General features: G+C 35.5%; 2 protein-coding genes across 2 annotated transcripts; one reads left to right on the top strand and one right to left on the bottom strand.

Moving 5' to 3' along the window:
- Nucleotides 1–9,310: 9,310 nt before the first annotated feature.
- On the top strand, nucleotides 9,311–13,251 carry LOC121238659 (glycosyltransferase BC10-like). The gene is made up of 2 exons (XM_041135628.1): nucleotides 9,311–10,714; nucleotides 12,913–13,251. Exon 1 carries the CDS (start codon nucleotides 9,619–9,621, stop codon nucleotides 10,702–10,704), a length of 1,086 nt encoding a protein of 361 aa, XP_040991562.1. The 5' UTR covers nucleotides 9,311–9,618; the 3' UTR covers nucleotides 10,705–10,714; nucleotides 12,913–13,251.
- Nucleotides 13,252–16,119: 2,868 nt separating this feature from the next.
- Nucleotides 16,120–17,393, bottom strand: LOC121238661 (cytosolic sulfotransferase 5-like). The gene has a single exon (XM_041135633.1). The coding sequence runs from the start codon at nucleotides 17,331–17,333 to the stop codon at nucleotides 16,341–16,343; it is 993 nt and encodes a 330-aa protein (XP_040991567.1). The 5' UTR covers nucleotides 17,334–17,393; the 3' UTR covers nucleotides 16,120–16,340.
- Nucleotides 17,394–20,286: the final 2,893 nt, after the last annotated feature.

Here is a 20,286-nt window from a genome sequence, read left to right as displayed (position 1 = left end):
AACTCAAAGGATTGGATAAAAAACTCACGTACAATGATATACAATATAGACGACCGGATAAAAGGCCTCATTAGAAAAAACCCATACCCCCGAACTTGGTAGAGTGGAATTGAAAAAAAAGTGGCCTCAAATATGACAAAGGAACAGCTTAAGTTCATATATCAAAACTGAACACAGAAATCCAATTGCAATTTCTTTGAATATTGGCTAGAAAAAGGTCGATGTGATCATGGAAAATTATACAAAAAAAAAAAAAAAAGTTTGATGAAAAATGCTCAAGTGGCTTGGATTCAAAGATGAGATGAGATGATTTAGATTAAAGATGAAAGTTAAAAAAATATTGTTAGAATATTTTTTTTTATTATTATTTATGTTTTGATATTTGAAAAAGTTGAATTGTTTATTAATTTTTGTATGAGAATTTAAAAAAATTATAATGATAAGATGAGATGAAACACTTTTCGAATCTAAATAAGACCTAAATGATTAAAAAATTGTTTTATTTTTACTTATTGTATCAAATTTATCATTTAAGAAAAAACCCAAAAGAAAAGATCAATTTGTAGAAGATAAAAAAATCAGATAGTCGCAATTCCACCATGCAATGAGATCAGCTCACAAGAGTGGCCTTCTTCTTCTCTTCTTTGTTAAAAGTAAAGCCTAAAGAGTCTCATGGTAATAAGAGTTAAAAAGGTCCAAACTCTTTCATTCACTCTCCATAAAAGCCTGGCCTTCTCCTTGTTTTCTTTTCTACATCTCCACCAATTGCAAAAGATAAAAGAACTATAAGATTTTAAGGACTCGTTTGTTTTCAAAAATAAATCCAAAACTTTCAAAACCTTAAAATAGTTTTTGTACAGTAAGATAGTTTCCCCAAAATAAACACAATTTTACCTTGAGGTTTTCATCTCAATTGGTCTCTCCCTTTACTCAACACTGTTGACTGCTTTCCATCAGTGCACCATGCGAATCTCGCAGCGTATGTCTCCTCTCTCTCGTAAGCCCCATTTTGAACTTCAATAAGTGCGAATCTTCTTCCACGAGGCCATCCCATCTCACAAGATTTCAATCCCATCTCTCTCGTTCAGAATCCTTTCGCGTGCATCCCTCGGCTTCAGTTTATAATCGTCGCCATTGAGATTGCCTTCCAAACGACATCCCGAGAAAAATCTCATCTCCAAGAAAAATCAAACTCTGTGTGGAACCTCTGTGGTTCTTGCCATGCAAATCTCCCTTGTTCCTCTACCATCACTCAACCGATTGCTGCCAAGCCCTCTTCTCCCCTTTCATTGCTCCAAGCACCCTACATATAAGAGATGCTGAAAGCTGCGAAACCCCCCTCTCGTCCACCACGGTTAGGTTCTGCAACCGTCGTTTATCTCTCAAAAAAGGCTGCCATAAACACTCCCTCACCGATTTGACAGGCACCACGGGTCTGAGAACGAGGTCATACCAGATAGTCCATGGTACCCTCTAATATTTGTTTTTTTTCATATCAATAATTTGTGCAAATATCTTGTTTATTGTTGGTGATTAATGTATTGGGGCTGATTTGGTTATGGCTATGGATCAATTAGTGGTTGCTGACTGTTTTGGGTTTGAATGAACTCTCTTGTGTGTTTGAAGTTAAAATGGTAGAACATGAAACTGAGTAAATCTTGATGGGCAGATAAAAACCCTATTACCAATCAGGTTGCGTTTAATATTTACATTAAAATACTTGGATGACCACCAAATAGCAAAATAGATAGCAAAGTGAAAGTTATTGGCAAACAAAAATCCTATTACCAATCGGGTTTTCACATATTTCCATAAAATATTTAGGTGACTACCAAATAACAAAATAGATAGAAAGGTTAGGGAAGATCACCATCTGCCAATATAGTATTAGATAAGAAAAGAGAGTTTTAAAATCTATACAGCAAACAAGTAATCTTTTACACATAAGTCACTCCAAATTCCCATGACATATTCCCATGACATTCTTTTGGAAATTATATTATATAGATATATATATATATATATATATATATATATCAGTTCCATTTCTTGCCTTAATATCCTACCTCAGATTTATAAATCATGAAGTTTTGAACTTGCAAAATTGTGGGAAGATTTTATCTGAACTGTTGCGATTGCTACTTAATGATGATTAGATTAGATTATATTATTAGTTTAAAGGTTGTCCAAATGGCTATTATTAGAAAAGTAGAATATCAATGTATACAAATTTGTTGTTTTTACTGCTTCATCCCGAGTGCATATATATATTTGTCTTGATCTTAACTTGTAATAGAATGAAAGTTCTAGGCCTTTAGGCTCAAAGGACAGGGAAATAAATTAAAAATCAATATCATATTTTACAACAAACTATTTACATTAATGTCTTGAGAGAAAGAAATTAGTTTTTGTGCATGCATTTCTTTCCAGATAAAATAATTATGTATACCGATTATGAAGTATAAGCTTATATATATATCTCACTAAGAGAAATGGTCGGTTGTTTTTTTTTCAAACATTTATGATCTGTGGTGGCCATGGGCTGAGAGAAATATATTAGATGTTAATGGTGATGGCCCAATTTATTGTCGGTCAAAAAAATTAGTATGAATTATGAAGCAATGGACAGCGATTGCTTAGTTAATTTTTAGATTCAGTCATTCACTTCCTTGCAATTTCAGCCGCCCACATGCAGCTCTACAAAACAATTGTATGTCCTGCATATATGCAACTTGTGCCATTCATGCTTACTAATAATTAGTAAGCCTCTGCCTATAAAAATGTTGTATACAACATCTTCATTGATTATGTGGGTAACTAATCTCACGCTAGTATGTGATCACGTGAGCTTCATGACTGCACACATTTATTTGGATTCCCTTTTGCCAACAAACTGTTCTTAACAACATTTTTCATTTGTTAACGTTACTACCTACGCTCCTCTTGACTACCTCACCCTCAGCAGGTATGGCCCACTTCTAAAACAAAACAGTTTGGATTTCATTTATCATTTATTTAGCCACGTATAATATAAACGTCTTTAGATTTCATATCATATTATTAGCATTTTCACATGGACCCCGATTCCGACATTTCACACATTGATCGGGAAATATGGGCGGATAGAATGAAGGACGTCTTCATTGACATGATGTTAGCTGACACCCTTAATGGTACATTGAAGGTTGGGAAGATCACTTCTAGGAAGCATGATTTCTAAGTTGCACGTCTTACGGCTGTGGGCGTAAGGACGTACGATGCGAGCCAAATCAAGGGGAAATACATCGGTTTAAGATGATGCAACGATTTTTCATGGACCTCATGCACCAAACTGGTATGGGATGAGACCCTGATACTAAAATGATTATAGGGAGTGACGAACACTGGGCAAATGCCATTAGGGTAACGAATCTCTAACCACGCAATTTTTTCATATTATACAATAATCCCTTTATTGATTATCACTTTTTTCCACCTTAATCCCTCCCTAATATATTGAATTTAAAATTCCTTGCCTAGGCCAAGCCACAAGTAAAGAAGTTTCGTACCTCAAATTGCCCACGATATGTAGACCTATGTACCATTTTTGGCGTTGTTGTTGCCACGGGCACACTCCACTACGCGTCCATCCAACCATCACCATCTTCGGATGAGGAGGAGCATCTTGACATTGAGATGCGGCGTCGAGGCCCGACTCTTGGCACCCAAGCTGGCTGAGATTTTGTCTTTGATGGCCCATCGTAGTTTTCCATGGACATGGGGACACCATCGACTCGCTCATTCCGGCGGCATCAAAAGGGAGGGCAAAGCAACCAGCAGGACAATGAGATATCGAACATGGTTGCAGCAATCAATCGTTCCTATGAGGCATACCAAAAGTGTTACGAGGGCAGAGGGGAAGCGTCAGGGAAAAAGCATAGTAGAGGATCTACACATTACATGGATAGTGATGACGGTTTTGATTCTTTTTCGATTCTCCTGTGCGTTTGATAGGTTAATGAATCTCCTGGAACAACGAGGATTTTTGGTAATGAATGATGTCCATAGGTGAGCGTGGGCTATCCATAGTTGATTAGTGACTAGCTTGTGCATTAGAGCTTGATTAGTTGCTTTGCTGAGTTGTAATTTTTCATTGGCATTATGTAATTTCATTTTTTATGTGTCCTTTGTTATTATTAACATTTATTGGTTTCATGCACATCTTTGGAAGATAATTGAATTTTATTATTTCAATCCAGTTTCGATGTTGCTTTTACATCTTTTTATATTAATAGTATTGTGTTATGTGTTGGGTAGATAAACGAAATTGTTCATGTGATTGTTAATATTATTAGAGTTTGTTTATAACACATTTTTCATGCCTTTTGAATTGGTTTCTGAAATAAATAGTGACAATTTGTCTTGTGTCATATTTACATTTTGGTGTCTTACTTTTATGGTACTCTGCCCAATGGGTAGTTGTAGGTTTTGAACATGATCAACCTTTTTCAAAGGCATAAAATTCCATCAAAGGTAGTGGTTGCAGGAATAAGGTTATTCTTCCTCTCCAAAATGCTCTGTTTCTGTTGTTTATTGTATCAAACGTTTGATATTCACTTGAAAGAATGGAACGTTTGATATTCACTTGAAAGAATGGATGGAAGGAGAAAGCAAACAAATCTAATGTTAAATATTTTAACATCAGTATTGTGTTTAATTTAAAATAATGCTGGTTCATTATGTGGTAGGACCTACCACATAATTAAATATTACCTTCTGTTCAAGTTTAGTGTGTTTTCAAACTGGCTGTTGGAGCTGCTAATTATTTTGTGATGTTGATGCTAATGCTTGTATAAACTTCTTGTTGTTGTTGCTGCTTGTAAAAGCTATGGTTCACTACATTTAACACAAACTACAATTTGAAGTTTATTGGGCAGGGCTTTTTGACTTTATTCTGTTTGTTTTCTTCAGAATTGACTTTTGTATTTCCTGTTGGTTTCTCTCATACTTCTTACCTCTCCACTTGCCTCCCTTCATTGAAACATCACAACACTGCAAGAAAAAAAAAATCTATGTCTCGGGTATTGACAAAATAATCCAAAATGGAGACCACCTGATTCACTGGTATGGCATTTGTTGCTTACAATTAGTTGAGATAGACATTATTTTACTGGAGTTCGATCTATACCTGTGAAGGGAGTGGTTAAAGCAGATTTTGCATTCTGCTTTTCCAAAACCCAACAACTTTCACGGAGTGAAGACCTTGCTGCAAACCTACCTTGATACTAAGCAATGGGATTTGGGTGGTTTTGTTGACTTGATGTTGGGACAAACCACGGTGGGGACTGTAGTTAGGATAGAGGGGGTTGAAGATGATGATGGAGTTTTTGCTCTCGTGACTGTGCTAAACTTGCAAAGATATAATTTTTTCAACAAATACCTCTTAAACCATTTACAGTATTTGTTGCCACATCTTTCTCCCTATTTTTTTTTTTTTTTGTTTGGTTTATGTAGTTCTTCAATGCCTGACCCTACTAATAGTCTCCTCCTAGCATCTTTACTTCTATGTGTTATCTATTTACAAAGGTCAACATGCTGTCAAAAACTTTCTGCCATACTAGAGTGATAGGAGTGGGCTGCCATATAGCTAGATGTTTTGTCTGTTCAGTTTACCGCTGTTTTAGGAATGGCAATCTGCTGGTTTCAGATGGGTTTACACAAAATTGAATCCAACTGATATTAAAAAATAATAGAAATTTGCAGGAGCTCGAAACATTCTTTTTCAATACTTTCTTCTGATGGACAGATTCTATAGATTTTAATGCATTTGACTTTCATGATTTTCTTGTATCCTTGTCTCCTTCTATGGGTGTCTCTTGTATACATTCTATGTATTTGGGTTGTCTTTTGCTCTCTTTAGTGAGGTTTTATTACTTATCTAAAAGTGGCATCCTTTATCCTTGCTCTTTTTTTCTTGATGAAGTGTCATCTTTATATACAAGTAAAAGCTCTACTTTCATTTCTCCTTTAATAAACTCATTAAATGCAGAATTAGTCCTTGTGGTTTGTCTTTAAAGTCAGATTTCTCTTTTGTGTTTTTTAATTGAATTGTTTGTTTGATCTCTATGGTTCTAAGATCAATCAAATTTGTTCCTTTGTTAAAATCCATTAGTAAATTGTTAATAGTGTTGATGAGGCATGCCACATGGCACCCCACATTTCAGAAAAAATAAAAATTTAGAAGTTACTAAAAATATTTTAAAACTTAGAAACATGTCGGAACCCATTGTAAAGTTTGGAACCCATCTTTGGCATACTAGTGAATTGAGTCTTACTTTGCTGCACTGATATATCTAGATATATATATCATATCAAATAATATTTCAATAAATAAGTGTAAATTTGCTTGAAAATGAAAGATACTCGATATGGTCAAAAATCTCAAAGCTTTGCATGATTCTCTGTATGTAAACATGTGCTTTTTCTTCTCTAGAATGGAAACGTACACTCATGAAAACTACTTGCCAGTGCTACAGGTCCCTCTTGTTGCTCTATTTCCCAACTGTCTAGTGCAGCAAAATTTAGTATAGGTCCATCTAGAATACTTTAGTTCAGTTCTTGAAGAAATTGGCCTTATCACAGTTCTTCGCCTATATTTTAGGAGTCCTCGATTGTTGCCTTTTGAACTTGTCTTGAGTTTTTAGCACAATTCCACATCTTATATTAGAGAATGGATTATAACAATTCTTGGACTGAAGGGAGTGATACTGATAATTCGAGAGCCCATGGATATCATGAACAGTATTAGGATATTGTCCTACCGACGGAGAAGGAATCACCCAAGGCCACAACATAATATAGGCATCCAAGGGCATCATTATATTTTAAGAATTTTAAATGGTCATCCAGATAACTGCAAGATTATGTTTCGTCAGGAGGTACCTACATTCTGCTGTTTATGCGCATTGTTACGTAACATCACTTGGTACATGATTCTAGAAGAAAAATGACGGTGGAGGAAGCTGTGGGTATGTTTTGCCTTCTTGTAGGTCACATAGAAGGCCATCAAATTGTTGGGGACAAATTTCAACATTCGACACAAACAATTAATAAAAACATCAAAAAGGTGATTACTGCATTATGTGAGGTAAAGAGACATTTGATTGTGCCAACTCCCAAGGACAGCATGCACCCTTATATTTCAAGCAACCATCGTAATTATCCTTGATTTAAGGTAACAAATAAAATTCAAACTTCTTTTTACAACATACAATGTAACAATCACATCATTCCCTAGTTGGTTGTGTTTATTGACGAATTTATTTATGACTTGATAGGGATGCATTGGTGTAATAGACGGTACGATGATACTAACTATCGTCCCAACTGAGTTGCGTGAGGCATATCGAAATAGATTGGGGCGAGTTGCCCAGAATGTGCTGGCAATAGTTGACTTCGATATGAAATTTATATTTGTTTACACTAGAATGGAGAGATCTGCGCATGATGCGCGTGTCTTCCACCATGCTACTAATAATTCACAAGCCCATTTTCCATGGCCACTAGAGGATAAACATTTTTTTTTATTAACTTTATCAAATATTTATATGTTGGAACTTTCATTGTTTTTACCGTTATATTAATTGAACTTTGTGCTTTGAAAATAAATGGACTCTCATGTCAGTATTATCTTGTGGATTCAACTTATCCATACACTAGGGGATTGCTGCCCCCATATCTAAGAGAACGTTATCACATGAGTGATCGTCACAACCAGAGGCAATTTCATGGGTATAAAGATTACTTTAATTACCATCACTCAACAGTTCGTAATATTGTAAAACGAACATTTGGTGTTATAAAAGAACGATTCAGAACAACATGCCTCCATATTCGGATAGGTGGCAATGACTCATTATTACAACGTGTTATGCACTGTATAACTTTATTAGAATGGTCACTCACGATGACTGGATATTTCAGACGTGGAGTACACTGACTCTACTAGTTATTGAGCTTGCGGTTGGTGACGGGGCATCCTCATATGGTAATGTAGACTTGTCGACTGAAGCCCAAAATAATATAGCTACGATTAGAGATGAGATTGTCATTTTTATGTGGGAAGCAAGAGGTGGCCATTGATGTGTTATTTAAGGATTACACGTGTATTTAATACTGATATTTTATTGTTGGAATTGAAATTATCTTTATTTTGGACAACTGATATATTTTATGCGAGTCATGAATTTAAACATGTTACGAATGTCAATGTGGATTGCTCAATATTTCATCATGCTAGAAGAATTATTTATTTAATGAGAAATGATAGATGAATTAAGTTATTGGATTTGGATATTTATTTATTTATTTATTTTTACTTGTTGGGTTTTATGTATCTATTTCTTAAATCAGGTTGTGTTTAGTATTTTTTACGAGGATTTCTAATGGGTTGCAACTTTTTTGATAGAAAGTATGATATAATAACTTGTCTTTGATAAATGGAGTAGGAAAACGAAAAAAAAAAAAAAAAAAACGTTTCAACCTAATGATTGGTATTTTTAATTTTTTTAAAATTAAAATAGGTTTGAAAATGATGTATTAACACATTAATTTATGTATAACAAATCTTACAAGAACAATTTTAAATATTAAAAAAAAATTATTCATCATTTCTACATTACACATTTATTTTAATATTTTTTTTTCTAAACGTATGTCTGGTGTTATATTAATAAGTAGCAAAAATTATTACAAAATATTAAGAATGACTCTATAAAATATTTGATAAAAAGATTATAGTTAAAAAATATTTTAGCGTAATATTTTTTAAATGAGGTTGTGTTTTTATTTTATAAATATTTCTAATGACTCAGTAAAATATTAGATAAAAAGAAAAAAATAATTACACATAATTTTTTAATAAAGGAGGCATGAAACAAAAAAAGGAAAAAAAAAAATTAGAGACAAACGTTGGATATCTGCCCAGACGCCGGAAAGCAAGATCAAACCAGATAGCACTGTTCATGCGCGGGCTTGAATTCGTTTCAGCAAGCAGGTTATATAATAAAATTGAAAAAAATCTATTATCATTATAACTCCTATTATCATTCTATTATTTCATGATATAATTCGTTTCAATATTATTCACACGTCTCAAAAACTCTCATTTCTAAAAAAAAAAAGAAAAATTTATTCGTATTAGCCTACAGTAAGTAGTAAGACACCTAAAAAAAAAATTTATATGATATGCTGCGATTACACGTTGATGCGTAACTTTGCACCTGAAAAAATAAACGAGGCGTCTCGTCACTGAGGCCTAATACTATTCACACATCTCAAAAACTCTCATCTTCATCTCTAAAAATAAACGAGGGCCTCTCGTCTCTGAGGCCTTGATAGTTGATACTTCATCCCAACCTCCATGTCAATCTTTTGTTTATTTATCCCTTTCACTTTTCTATATTTCTTCACATCTATCTTCTTCCTCATCAGTCATCACTTCCAGTTCAGTGTTCACTTCTACCCTTGATTTTGTCCCCCCTTTCCTGCTATCAGATTCAATCCCTAAAGCATTCAGTTTCGGTTTTTCCCTCCATTCCCAAGTTTTTTCCCTTTTCTTTTCTCCATTATCCAAACACCATGTTCTCATCAACCCCATATGTCCTCTCCTTCCTTCTCTTGCTCTCTCTGCCTCTTCTCTTTGTCCTCGCCCCTCAAATCCTCCCTCCCAAAGACGTCCCGCTCCAGCACCCGGACGAGCTCGGTGACCTCGCGCTCTTCCGCAAGGCCACCCTCGCTTCCTCCTCTTCTTCCTCGTCACGAACACGCTCCACGCACTCTCGCTTAGGCACGAACACCAACCCCAAGCCTAAGATTGCTTTCCTCTTCCTCACCAACTCTGATCTCTCTTTCGCCCCCTTGTGGGAGAAGTTCTTCCATGGCAACCGTCACCTCTATAACATCTACGTCCACGCCGATCCCTCCGTCAAAATCACCCCTCCCGGCGGCGTTTTCCAAGGCCGATTCATCAAGGAAGCAAGGAAGACGGAGCGAGCGTCACCGACCCTCATCTCCGCCGCTCGTAGACTCCTCGCCGTGGCCATCCTCGATGACCCATTGAATTCGTACTTCGCCCTCTTGTCTCAGCACTGCATCCCGCTGCACTCCTTCCACTTCGTCCACAACTTCCTTTTCCGCAACACTCTGTCCTCCTTAAAAGATGTGTTCTCGTCGCCTTTCCTAAAGGACCAAAGCTTCATCGAGATACTCTCAGACGATCCCAACTTACCCGATCGCTACATCGCTCGTGGTGATAACGCCATGCTTCCCGAAGTGCCATTCGAGCAATTCAGGGTGGGATCTCAGTTTTTCGCGCTGACCCGTAAACACGCCTTGCTGGTTCTAAGAGACATCAGGTTGTGGAGGAAGTTCAGGCTGCCATGCTTGAACATCGACTCCTGTTACCCCGAGGAGCACTACTTTCCGACGCTTTTGTCCATGGAGGACCCGAAAGGTTGCACCCACTACACGCTTACGCGGGTGAACTGGACGGACAGTTTTGACGGACACCCCCATCTGTACACGCCGGAGGAAGTTTCGGCAGAACTTGTGTACAAGTTGAGGGAATCGAACTCGAGATATTCGTTTTTGTTCGCCCGGAAGTTCTCGCCGGATTGCTTGAAGCCGTTGATGGAGATCGCCGATGACGTTGTTTTCCGGGAATGAACTGAGCTCGGTACGCTTCTTGCACTTTATTACTCGCTTTCTTGCACTAGGCTGAGTTGACCCGGTTCGAGCCGAGTTAAAAGATCGAACCTGTTTACTCTCTTCTTTGCTATAAGAAACTGTTGCCGTCAGTTTCTGGAGTTACTAAAGAGGAATGGAGAGAGTTTCTTGGGATGTGGTACGTGTCCGTGCTTGATTGGATTAACTGAAATGCCAGTTAATATAGCTAGCCAATTGGTTCTTGACACGTAACTCATTATCTTCTAAGGGACCCATTACTTTGAATTAGCAGTTGCCTGTGCAGCTAATTGCCATTCATTCATGAGGTTGGAACTCAATCTTGTTGGATGAGGAAGACTGTGTTCCTCATTCTAAGGGTCCAGTTTAGTGATTTCCTTAATATTAAAACTCAGATTGATAGAAATAATAAAGAGGGATATTATAAAATTTCATAAATCTTAAGAAAACAGATAAATATTTCTATATATCATCCAAATGATACAACACATATAGTTTTTTATTACCCATCATTATATATGCATGGTTGGTGGGGGCTTTTAATTTGAAAATTAAGACTTTGGATGGGCTACCCAAATTTTTTTGAAAAATGTTACAGTCACAAAGTGGTGTCATAAAAGTAAACTCACAAACTAACATGACTTTATGTAGGGGTTGCAATATGTGACACGTCCCGTTAACCCAATATAAACAAGATAATGACGGGTTTGAGTTTAGTCTTAACGGGTTCGGGTCGTAAACGGGTTGACCTGTTAAGAAAGTTAAAGTTAAAATTATACCTTTATACCTAAAAGTAAAATTATTGGGATTTTAATTTCGATCTTTTTTTTTTTGTTTGAATTTTTATTTTGGACTTGTAGTTAGTTTTATACTTTTTTATAGATATTGTGATTTTAACATTTATATAAAATTATACTAAACTTAATCAGATTAAACGGGTTAAGTTCAAGTCTGTTCAACCTATTTACATAAACAGGTTGAAACGGGTCGGATTGGGTCGTGTTAACTTATTTTGTAATATTCACTAACGAGTCGTGCCGTGTCAATCCGTTATGTTAATGAGTCGTGTTAGGGTTTGAAATTTTGACATGATAAGCTTAACGGATCGTGTTCGAGTTGACTCATATAGTATAATATACATGCCTTGACACGACACGAACACGACCTGTTAATACGATTTGACACTCCTAGCTTTATGTGATACATTAGATTACAATACAATAAAAATAATTTTACAATCTGAAATATCATATAAAGATACATCAGCTTTTGGCTAAAACATTTCTCAATTTGCAAAATCTCTTTCCATAACATGGCATATGGGTAGCATACTTGGTTATCTTTAACTTGTTTCATTGAACTAAATTGTTTGGTGGGGGCCCCACCCTTTTTGCACAAACAAATTAAAGTTCTACCATCAACATGTGGTGGTTTGTTGATGGGAAACTTTTAGGTTTGTGATGGGAATATTTGGGAGGACTAGGGGGCTCCAAATTTGTACTTATTTAGCATTGCTTTTAGTGGCAGACTTTGAAATGATCGATCCGAATAAATCTCAGAATTTGGAATATGACTTCATTTCCATTAGGCCAGTTGTTGTAAGGTTGGGACAACATGTCTGCTAAATGGAAATGATTTCAACTCCATTGACGATGGGGTTTGCTAAATGTTTTGTCGAAGTTTTAGAGTTGAAAAAGTGTGGTTGAGTCACATATGGAGAGTAGTTAACTAGCCCTGAGATTATCGGTGAAGCTCGACTCTGTGCCACCGTGTCACTTGCAGATTTGTTCCTTTATTGAAAAAAAAAACTATAATTCTTCTTGTCATATGTTTTTTTTAAGGAAAAAATATCATATCTTCAAGTCTTTGGGATTAGTCAACTTGGATGCAACCACGACCAAGCCTTTGCTGTGAGTATAGATGGCGTTTTAGTATTGTTTTAGAAGGTTACATTATATATACTAAGATTGGATTAATTTAAGTCATACTGAACATGACACATAAACATAGGAAGATCCAAATCTAAAATTGTCGTTTTGTTTGCTTGACTGTTCTCCATGTTTAAAGTCAAGCTGGTGTGAAAACATCCCCGTTAAGATGCTTTCCCTCGATCTGATCCAACTCTCAAGTCTCAAGTGCAACAGCACTCACGTGGCTCTTTCTTTCTTTCTTTCTTTTTTAATGTTTCAGGACATTGAATGGAATCTTTTGGTGCTTTGGGGGTGGTAAAGAATTGTGTTTGGAGTGTGGGAAAACGCCCCAGACATTCAACGTGAAATGAGGAAAGCCTGCTTGTTTGTATAGAAGAAGGTAGTGCGGACTGGATCACGCCAAGTGTGATTCCTTTTCCTTCTTTCTTTTCTTTCTCTCTCACTTTTTTTTAGCCTATCTTTCTCTGTTTTTAAACCCGTTTTAAACTTGTCTGTGATGTTTGTGTAAACGGTATTGGTTGATTGGGCTTAGCGCGGAGTAGGAAAAAGCTGTACCAAGCACATTGCTTTTTCCTATTATATTGAAAGGAAAATCTCCCCTTTGCTCCTATAAAATATATATACGATATATATGTACTGTATAGTGTCTAATTATGGCATTTTTAAATAAGTAAATTGCATTAAATTATAAGTGGAGGTACAAGAGGAGCAGCATTGCACGTGCAACCGGCATGCGGAATCGTTGTGTAACCGTGACGTCAGCATCTGTCAAATATTAAAAAAAATTGAAAGGTCGATTGAAAGTCTGAAACCGATTGAAACTCTTTGTTTGTATCCAAAATTCACCAAAACAAAAAAAAAAAAAACTCTCCAAAGCGTACATCCAAAGAAACCTTTGGCCTCATCCAAAGCATACATCACCTCCTCATCCATGGCTGCCACTGGTCTTCTCCATCCTGCTAACATGCCTTCTGGCATCTTCTCCTAAGCATCCTTTTTTCACATCGTAAACCATCTTGTAAGTGCAGATCTCCATTTTTTTTTATTTGATGGGTTTTTTCATTTTTTTTAGGGGTTTCTTCATTTCCTGTTTTTTTTTTTTATTTTTTTGTAATGGGGTTTCTTCATTTCCTTGGTTTCTTCATTTTCTGATTCTTAATCTTGAATTAAGATCATTGGTTTTCTTCTGTGGAAGAAGAAGGGAGCATTTTTGCTGAAGGTATGGTAGAAAATTTACACTACATAAATATTAATAGACATTAAACTCTTGATTCACAATTACAAAAGATTCCACCCAACAAAAAGAAAAAGACCCAAAAAAATAGAAAAATAAAAGACTGGGGACACAGGAACTAAGAAGTGGTGGAGAAGACGAACAGTGACTTCGGGTGTTTGTGTGGGTTCCGTGGAGAACACGATGACTAGCTGTGGAGAAGATAAAGATTGGGCTGCGGCGGGCTTCGATTTCGTGGGGCGACGACTTCATGGAGGACGATGGGGCTTTGTGTGGATGTAAAAAACGAAGAAACGAAGACAAAGTGAAGAGTAGCATTCGTGAGAATGGGAGCGAAACGGGAACAAAGACAAAGTGCAAACGACGTCGTTGCTTTGCCATGTTGGACACAATGCCGCGAGGGTTCCCAAGGCAGTTGCAATAGCATTTTTCCAAGAGGAGAGGAGGTGGGGTGCTTCAAACATATGCTAGCTTAGCTCCACAACGGAAGTATTGCAAGCAACCATTTTAACACGTTTGTTGGAGATTCCCACCTCTGTTACCTCCATGTCCTCTCGTTTTGGAAAACAAAAATACAATCAAATGCTTAAAGTCGAAACGACAATGTACCAGTGCTGGAGGCGGAGGGCAATGAAGGTTGTTTATGGAAGATTTGAAGGCGAGGAGTTGATTAGTAGTATAACATATGTATTGTCTGCTCCGTTTGGGACATTGCTCATGGAGCTTATGGACATTCCTCATGGAGCTTATAGATCTGACATTTTCGACCTAGAATGAAAATTCAGAAAGAAAATAGACAGATTTATACTACATCGATCAGTAGAGTACGTAGGAGTTAAGGACGACTAGAGGGTCTCCTCCTGGGAGGAATCAATTTTCAAGAGAAAAGATAGATAATTTTTTGTTTCTTTGGCACATATGAGAGAGATATGATTTTAACTAATAATTCTTACGTTCTATTATGATCTCTCACCTTCCTCAATTATATACTCAATTTTCCATTTTTTAAAGTTGGTGAATGCAAATGGCTCTTTAGAAATACCAATGTATCTTCATACTTTGGAGGCTAGGCACTAGTAAAACCCTCTACATTAGACTAGCCAAATCACTAAAGCTCAACATATGAGCTACAGTAAATTAAGCTTCATAATCATCTTTGACTAGATATTATTCACTCACCAAAGTAATATTTTAATCATTTCCAACAACCATTATATTATCTAATTATCTTCAAGTCTATATTATCTATTTCAATTTTGATAAATGGTCCGTTATTTTCTACTTTATTCTATTTCATTAATAATATTTAAATTATGAAATTAAAATTAAATTATTAATTAATATATAATTCTATTTTCTACCTTATTTTAAGTAAAAATTAAATTATTAATTAATATATGAAGTGTATTTGTAAAATATTACAATTTTTTTGTAAAATATTATTAAAATATATAATTATATATTATTAATTTGATTTTAAGATGATTAGTCCAATATAAATTCATTTAGTCAAAAATTAATACTATAACCAAAATTTAGATTTCACCATTGCCAACGCTTTAACAGTCTTAACATTTATAATAACAAAAAAGAATATATCCTTAAAAGTTATCATAAGTTTTACATTTATGTTGGCAAGTGAAAAAAAAAAAAAAAAAAAAAGGTATCCCAAGCCACCAGGGAAATTCTTGAAAAAGCTTGTGTGGACATCACAAGAATCCATTAAGTTATGGTCCATGAAATTCATCAACGCAATTGTTATAAATGTGACAGAAACAATTAAATCCATTCCTTCTTCTCAGTTTAAGCTTTTGGAATAAGTTATGGTTTTATATGATATTAAAATTAGATCCTGAGTTTGAATACTGACTCTACACTTTACTCTATATAATTAAATATTCTACGCATTAGACTCACTAATTGAGAGAGAATCTAACCCACAAACAAGATGAGTATTACAAATATGATAGAAATAATTAAATCTACTTATTTTCATCAGTTTAAACTTTTGATACAAGTTATAATTTCGTAGCAATAATATTGTAAGTACAAAAGAATCACGGTGAAATGCCAGACACCTTTCTTGGTGGTCAATAGGCAATTCAATACAATAATTCATATGCTGGAACCAGAAATGTGGAATCGCATGAAGCTTAAAGCCATGTTTGGATCAACTTTGCTCTATTTCATTAAAACTAATCCAGAAATGTAGAATGAAGGTTTAGTAATTAAACCAGAAATGTGGAAACAGTACTAATTGCTCGAACAAGTACTTGATTTAAAGCCCATGCATCTCATGAACTGTGAAACCTAGTATTACAATGATGACAAGCAGCGTATGCATGCTGCAAAACACAAACATAACAAGGTGATCACGCTGTAATAACGAAAGCAGCAGCATCTCTTACTCAAGGAATCAAGCCCACTGATATATTGCATAACGGGACTGAAGTTTACTGTGTTACAGCAACACATGAAGGCTCTAGAGCATCATCAAGATCTAAGCCAGACCCCTTCAGTTTCATGCTGGTAATTTGGTCGAGGCGCTCGCTCATTTCCTTTGTCAAGATGTTTTTCCAGTCCCCAACAACTCCAGTCCTGAAAAATGCACTGTTCGGCATCCCAACCCAGGGATCCACTTCATCCTTGTTTACTTCCAAGGCTTTTAGCCTCTCCAAGCTACACCCACGTATCACCTCCTCAACCTCTTCCTCCTCGGCAAATGGCTTTCCCAGAAACGAAGCAAGCCTTTTCACTTGTTCTTTTGGGTTCCTTTGCAGCTCCTCGTACTTCAGAAAAAGTATTTTGTGAGGCAACTTCAAGCTCTTGTTCCAATACTGTAGAACATGGTCAAAAAGTGGCCCAAAATGGAAAACACCATTGCAGAAGCTCTCGAACAACTGCTCTAAAGGATATGGACCTTGTTCAGGCGTCCTAAGCTTGTTGAAGAAGTGCCACATTGAAACCAAAGTGTCTTTTGGGTTCCGAGTGATGTAAACAATTTTGCACTTGGACTTCTTAATGGACTCGGGCAGAGCACTATAAGGCATATGAGTGTGAAAGAGTCTCGGAGACTCCATACCGGCCGAGAGATCGGGAGGTGGGTTTGCAGTATAAACCTGGATTTCTAAGGTCTGCACATAGAATGCAGGGTGGTGTACGGCCAAAAGGTCCTCGGGAACCTTCTTACCATTATTACCTTCACAACATTGCCTCTGCATAATGCAAAAGCAGAGGGCTTTGAGCCACGTGCTTCCCGTTTTCATGGCGGACGCCAAGATGACGTCGTCGTCACGAGCTTCAAACCGCGAGTAGCAGGCGACTGCAGCTTCAAGGTAACGGGGTCTGTACCAGAAGCCATCCTTTTGATAGAGATCAAAGTTCTCAAAAAAGGTTGCTTTAGGAAGTTGGTCAAGGAGAAGTTTTGTTGAACTATTTGGATCCATGACAAGTGAAGTGGTACTGTCCTGGACTCGTCGGCGAGAGAGTAGATCAGTTCCACCGACAACTTAAATCATTTCATCTTTGAATAATGCTATATATTGAGTAAAGTGCATGTAAACTTTCTTCGCATGGCACCATCGTGGTTTGTTAAAAGAAAGCGCACAAAGATAAAGGAGATCAAGGAATCTACCATTTTAGTCTTCATTTTTTATATTTTATACTCTCTTTTATAATAAATATATTTTATTTTAATAATAAACCATGTAACAGCGAGTCAAGAGAGTCCAGTACAGTAATGCTTAGGTTCCCTTTGGAATTTTAGACCGAATTGTTCGGTTTAATTTTAAATTGTGTCTAATATTTAAATATTCAACTCTCAAATTATTAAACGCATTTTAATTTAAAACTTTTTTACACTTGTGACTCATAATTTTTTTCAACTCAACACTTCCTTACACACTGGACTCACAATTTTTTTCAATTTTTCTTAAATATATTTAAACTAATTTTAATATCTAAATACATCTAAACTCATCTTAAGTAGATTTCATAAAATTCACTCAACCGTCTCAATTTACTACTATTCTTAACGAACTAAACTCATCTCTATGTTCAACAACGTCCAAACAAGGCCTATAAGCTGTGTTTGGTTATCGGAGTGAATTCAACTCATTCTAATATTTATGAGATGTATTATTTTTTTAACTTTTCATTAAAAACAATAAATTTATTTTAACTTATTTTATACATTTAAACAATATATAAATCTAATTACATTCAAATATATTTTAATAAAATTTATAAAATATTATTATTTATAAATCAAGATCATTTGAAATATTTCATTTTTAATTTTTGTTTTACTTTTACTTTTATATTGCTCGGATCTTTTGATGCGAAATATTCGGAAAGGACAAATCACTGTTGCAGTGTTGCACTTGCGCCAACGTGGTCGTGGGAGGAGTAGAAATTACATGTACAAATCATAAATAGATAAATTTCATATAAATTTTTATAAAAAAATATATTTTATTTTAAATAATATAAAAAAACTACTTTTATTAGTAAAATTTACTTTTTATATAAAATTTATCTATTTAAAATTTGTATATAATATTACTCATCTTCTAATGGTGGGAGAATATGCGAAAAGGAAGATGAAATCAATCTCAGTGTCAATACCGCTGAAAGTATTCCGATGGCGATAATTGTCTAGCTAGCCTCTCGATCACGAGACCATATAAATTCCGATGCTCGCAGCACCACCCAGAAATAGAATGTATTCTTCAACCAAGTTGAAGTACTGCTGCAAGTGGGCCTGATTTGATTTGTTAGACAGAGATGAGGTCATCATTATAATTTTGAAGATGAATTTAGTCAAGCTAATTAGATGAACAGTAGATTAGATTTGTATAATGAGTTGAGATGAGATAAATTAAAATAAAAGTTAAAAATTAAATAAAATATTATTTTTTAATATTATTAAAATTTTAAGATTTGAAATAATTGAATTATTTATTATATTTTATATAAAAATTAATCAAAGTTGTAATCATGAGATCTCAAACCTCTTATGTATCGTTTGGATAGTTAGCTGAGATAAGATTAGTTGAGATAAAAGTTAAAAATTGAACAAAAATATTATTATAATATTATTTTTTAATATTATTATTGTTTTGTAAGTTAAAAAATTGAATTTTTTATTATATTTGTGTGAGAATTTAAAAAAAATTATAATGATAAGATGAGATAAGATAAAACAATTTATACAAAACAGGCCGCAATCCAAATCGAGCCTTGCAAACATAACTGCTGCCAGATATATAATATGAGTAATTATTTATATCAGCTTATTGTTGACTGTAGCCGCAGTACACTTAATGTATTGAAAAAAAAAATAAACATCATTAAAATATGTAGAGAATGCGATTGATATATAATCGCACTCATATAATATATATGCTAGCAATTGTCTCGAGCAAGACAAATGTAATCAAGCCGTCTTCCTTAAAACTGCCTTTGGTGTGCTAGTAGGTAGCTAAGCGGCCTTATTATCATAAGTTGTAACATGGCCTAGAGGAAATCACCTCCCCATCACCTTCATGTTCAAAGCTTTATTTAAAAAAGAGTGATACATGTTAACATTGTGTTTCGCATATCTTTAAATTGAGTTTCAAAAATTCATATTTTTAGACTGTTACCTGCACACTTTAAGCAAACACGAAGAATGTGGGTGTTGGTGCTGGCTAAAAGTCTCTAATACTAAAATTAGTATATCTCCTTAATAATTTGTGCGTACAGTTAAAGGAATCAAAAAGAGTTCTTCATATCTATAAATCAACTTTTATACTAGGTTTCGGTGATGATAGCCCGTCCCTAACTTTGAGGGACTTATATCCTTTATACTATTCCTTTGTTAGAATCATTTAATGCGGTGTGTCTTCTGGGGCATCGTCATTAATGCGGCATGGAGTTTGGGTAATAGTGTCATTAATGCAGAGTGGCTTCCTGACTCACTTTATCTTGCGGACATTCCCTGTTAAACCTCTTCATACCTGCTGTCAAAAGGTCACAGGTTCTCTATATTTCCTGCCCACCTGCTTGGGCAGGTTCCCGATGGTAGTTTATCATCGGGGTGGTGTCAAGGCAATGAGTCCCCTCTGCCCCAACCGTCCACTTTCTCCTTTAGAGAGTTTATTCATGGGCGGTTTATACCCGTGAGCCGAATACCTTGCTAAGGGCCCATTAACTCCCTTTAGCTGAAGGTCGTAGGGCCCGGTTGGGCCCTCAAACTAGCCTCCCCAGTGGTTCTTTGTAAGTTTGCTTTTAGGGCCTGGGGGGGGGGGGAACCCTTACCCTATACTTACAAATAGAGATTATATAAAAGTAATCTCATAAACTTATGTGGTTTCATATAATCTATCATATTTGCTTTATAATAAAAATAATTTTATA

The sequence above is a fragment of the Juglans microcarpa x Juglans regia genome, chromosome 7D (genome assembly GCF_004785595.1).
Source record: "Juglans microcarpa x Juglans regia isolate MS1-56 chromosome 7D, Jm3101_v1.0, whole genome shotgun sequence".
Classification (NCBI taxonomy): Eukaryota; Viridiplantae; Streptophyta; class Magnoliopsida; order Fagales; family Juglandaceae; genus Juglans; species Juglans microcarpa x Juglans regia.
Note: the sequence above shows the minus strand (reverse complement) of the source record. Positions and strands in the feature narration are given on the sequence as shown.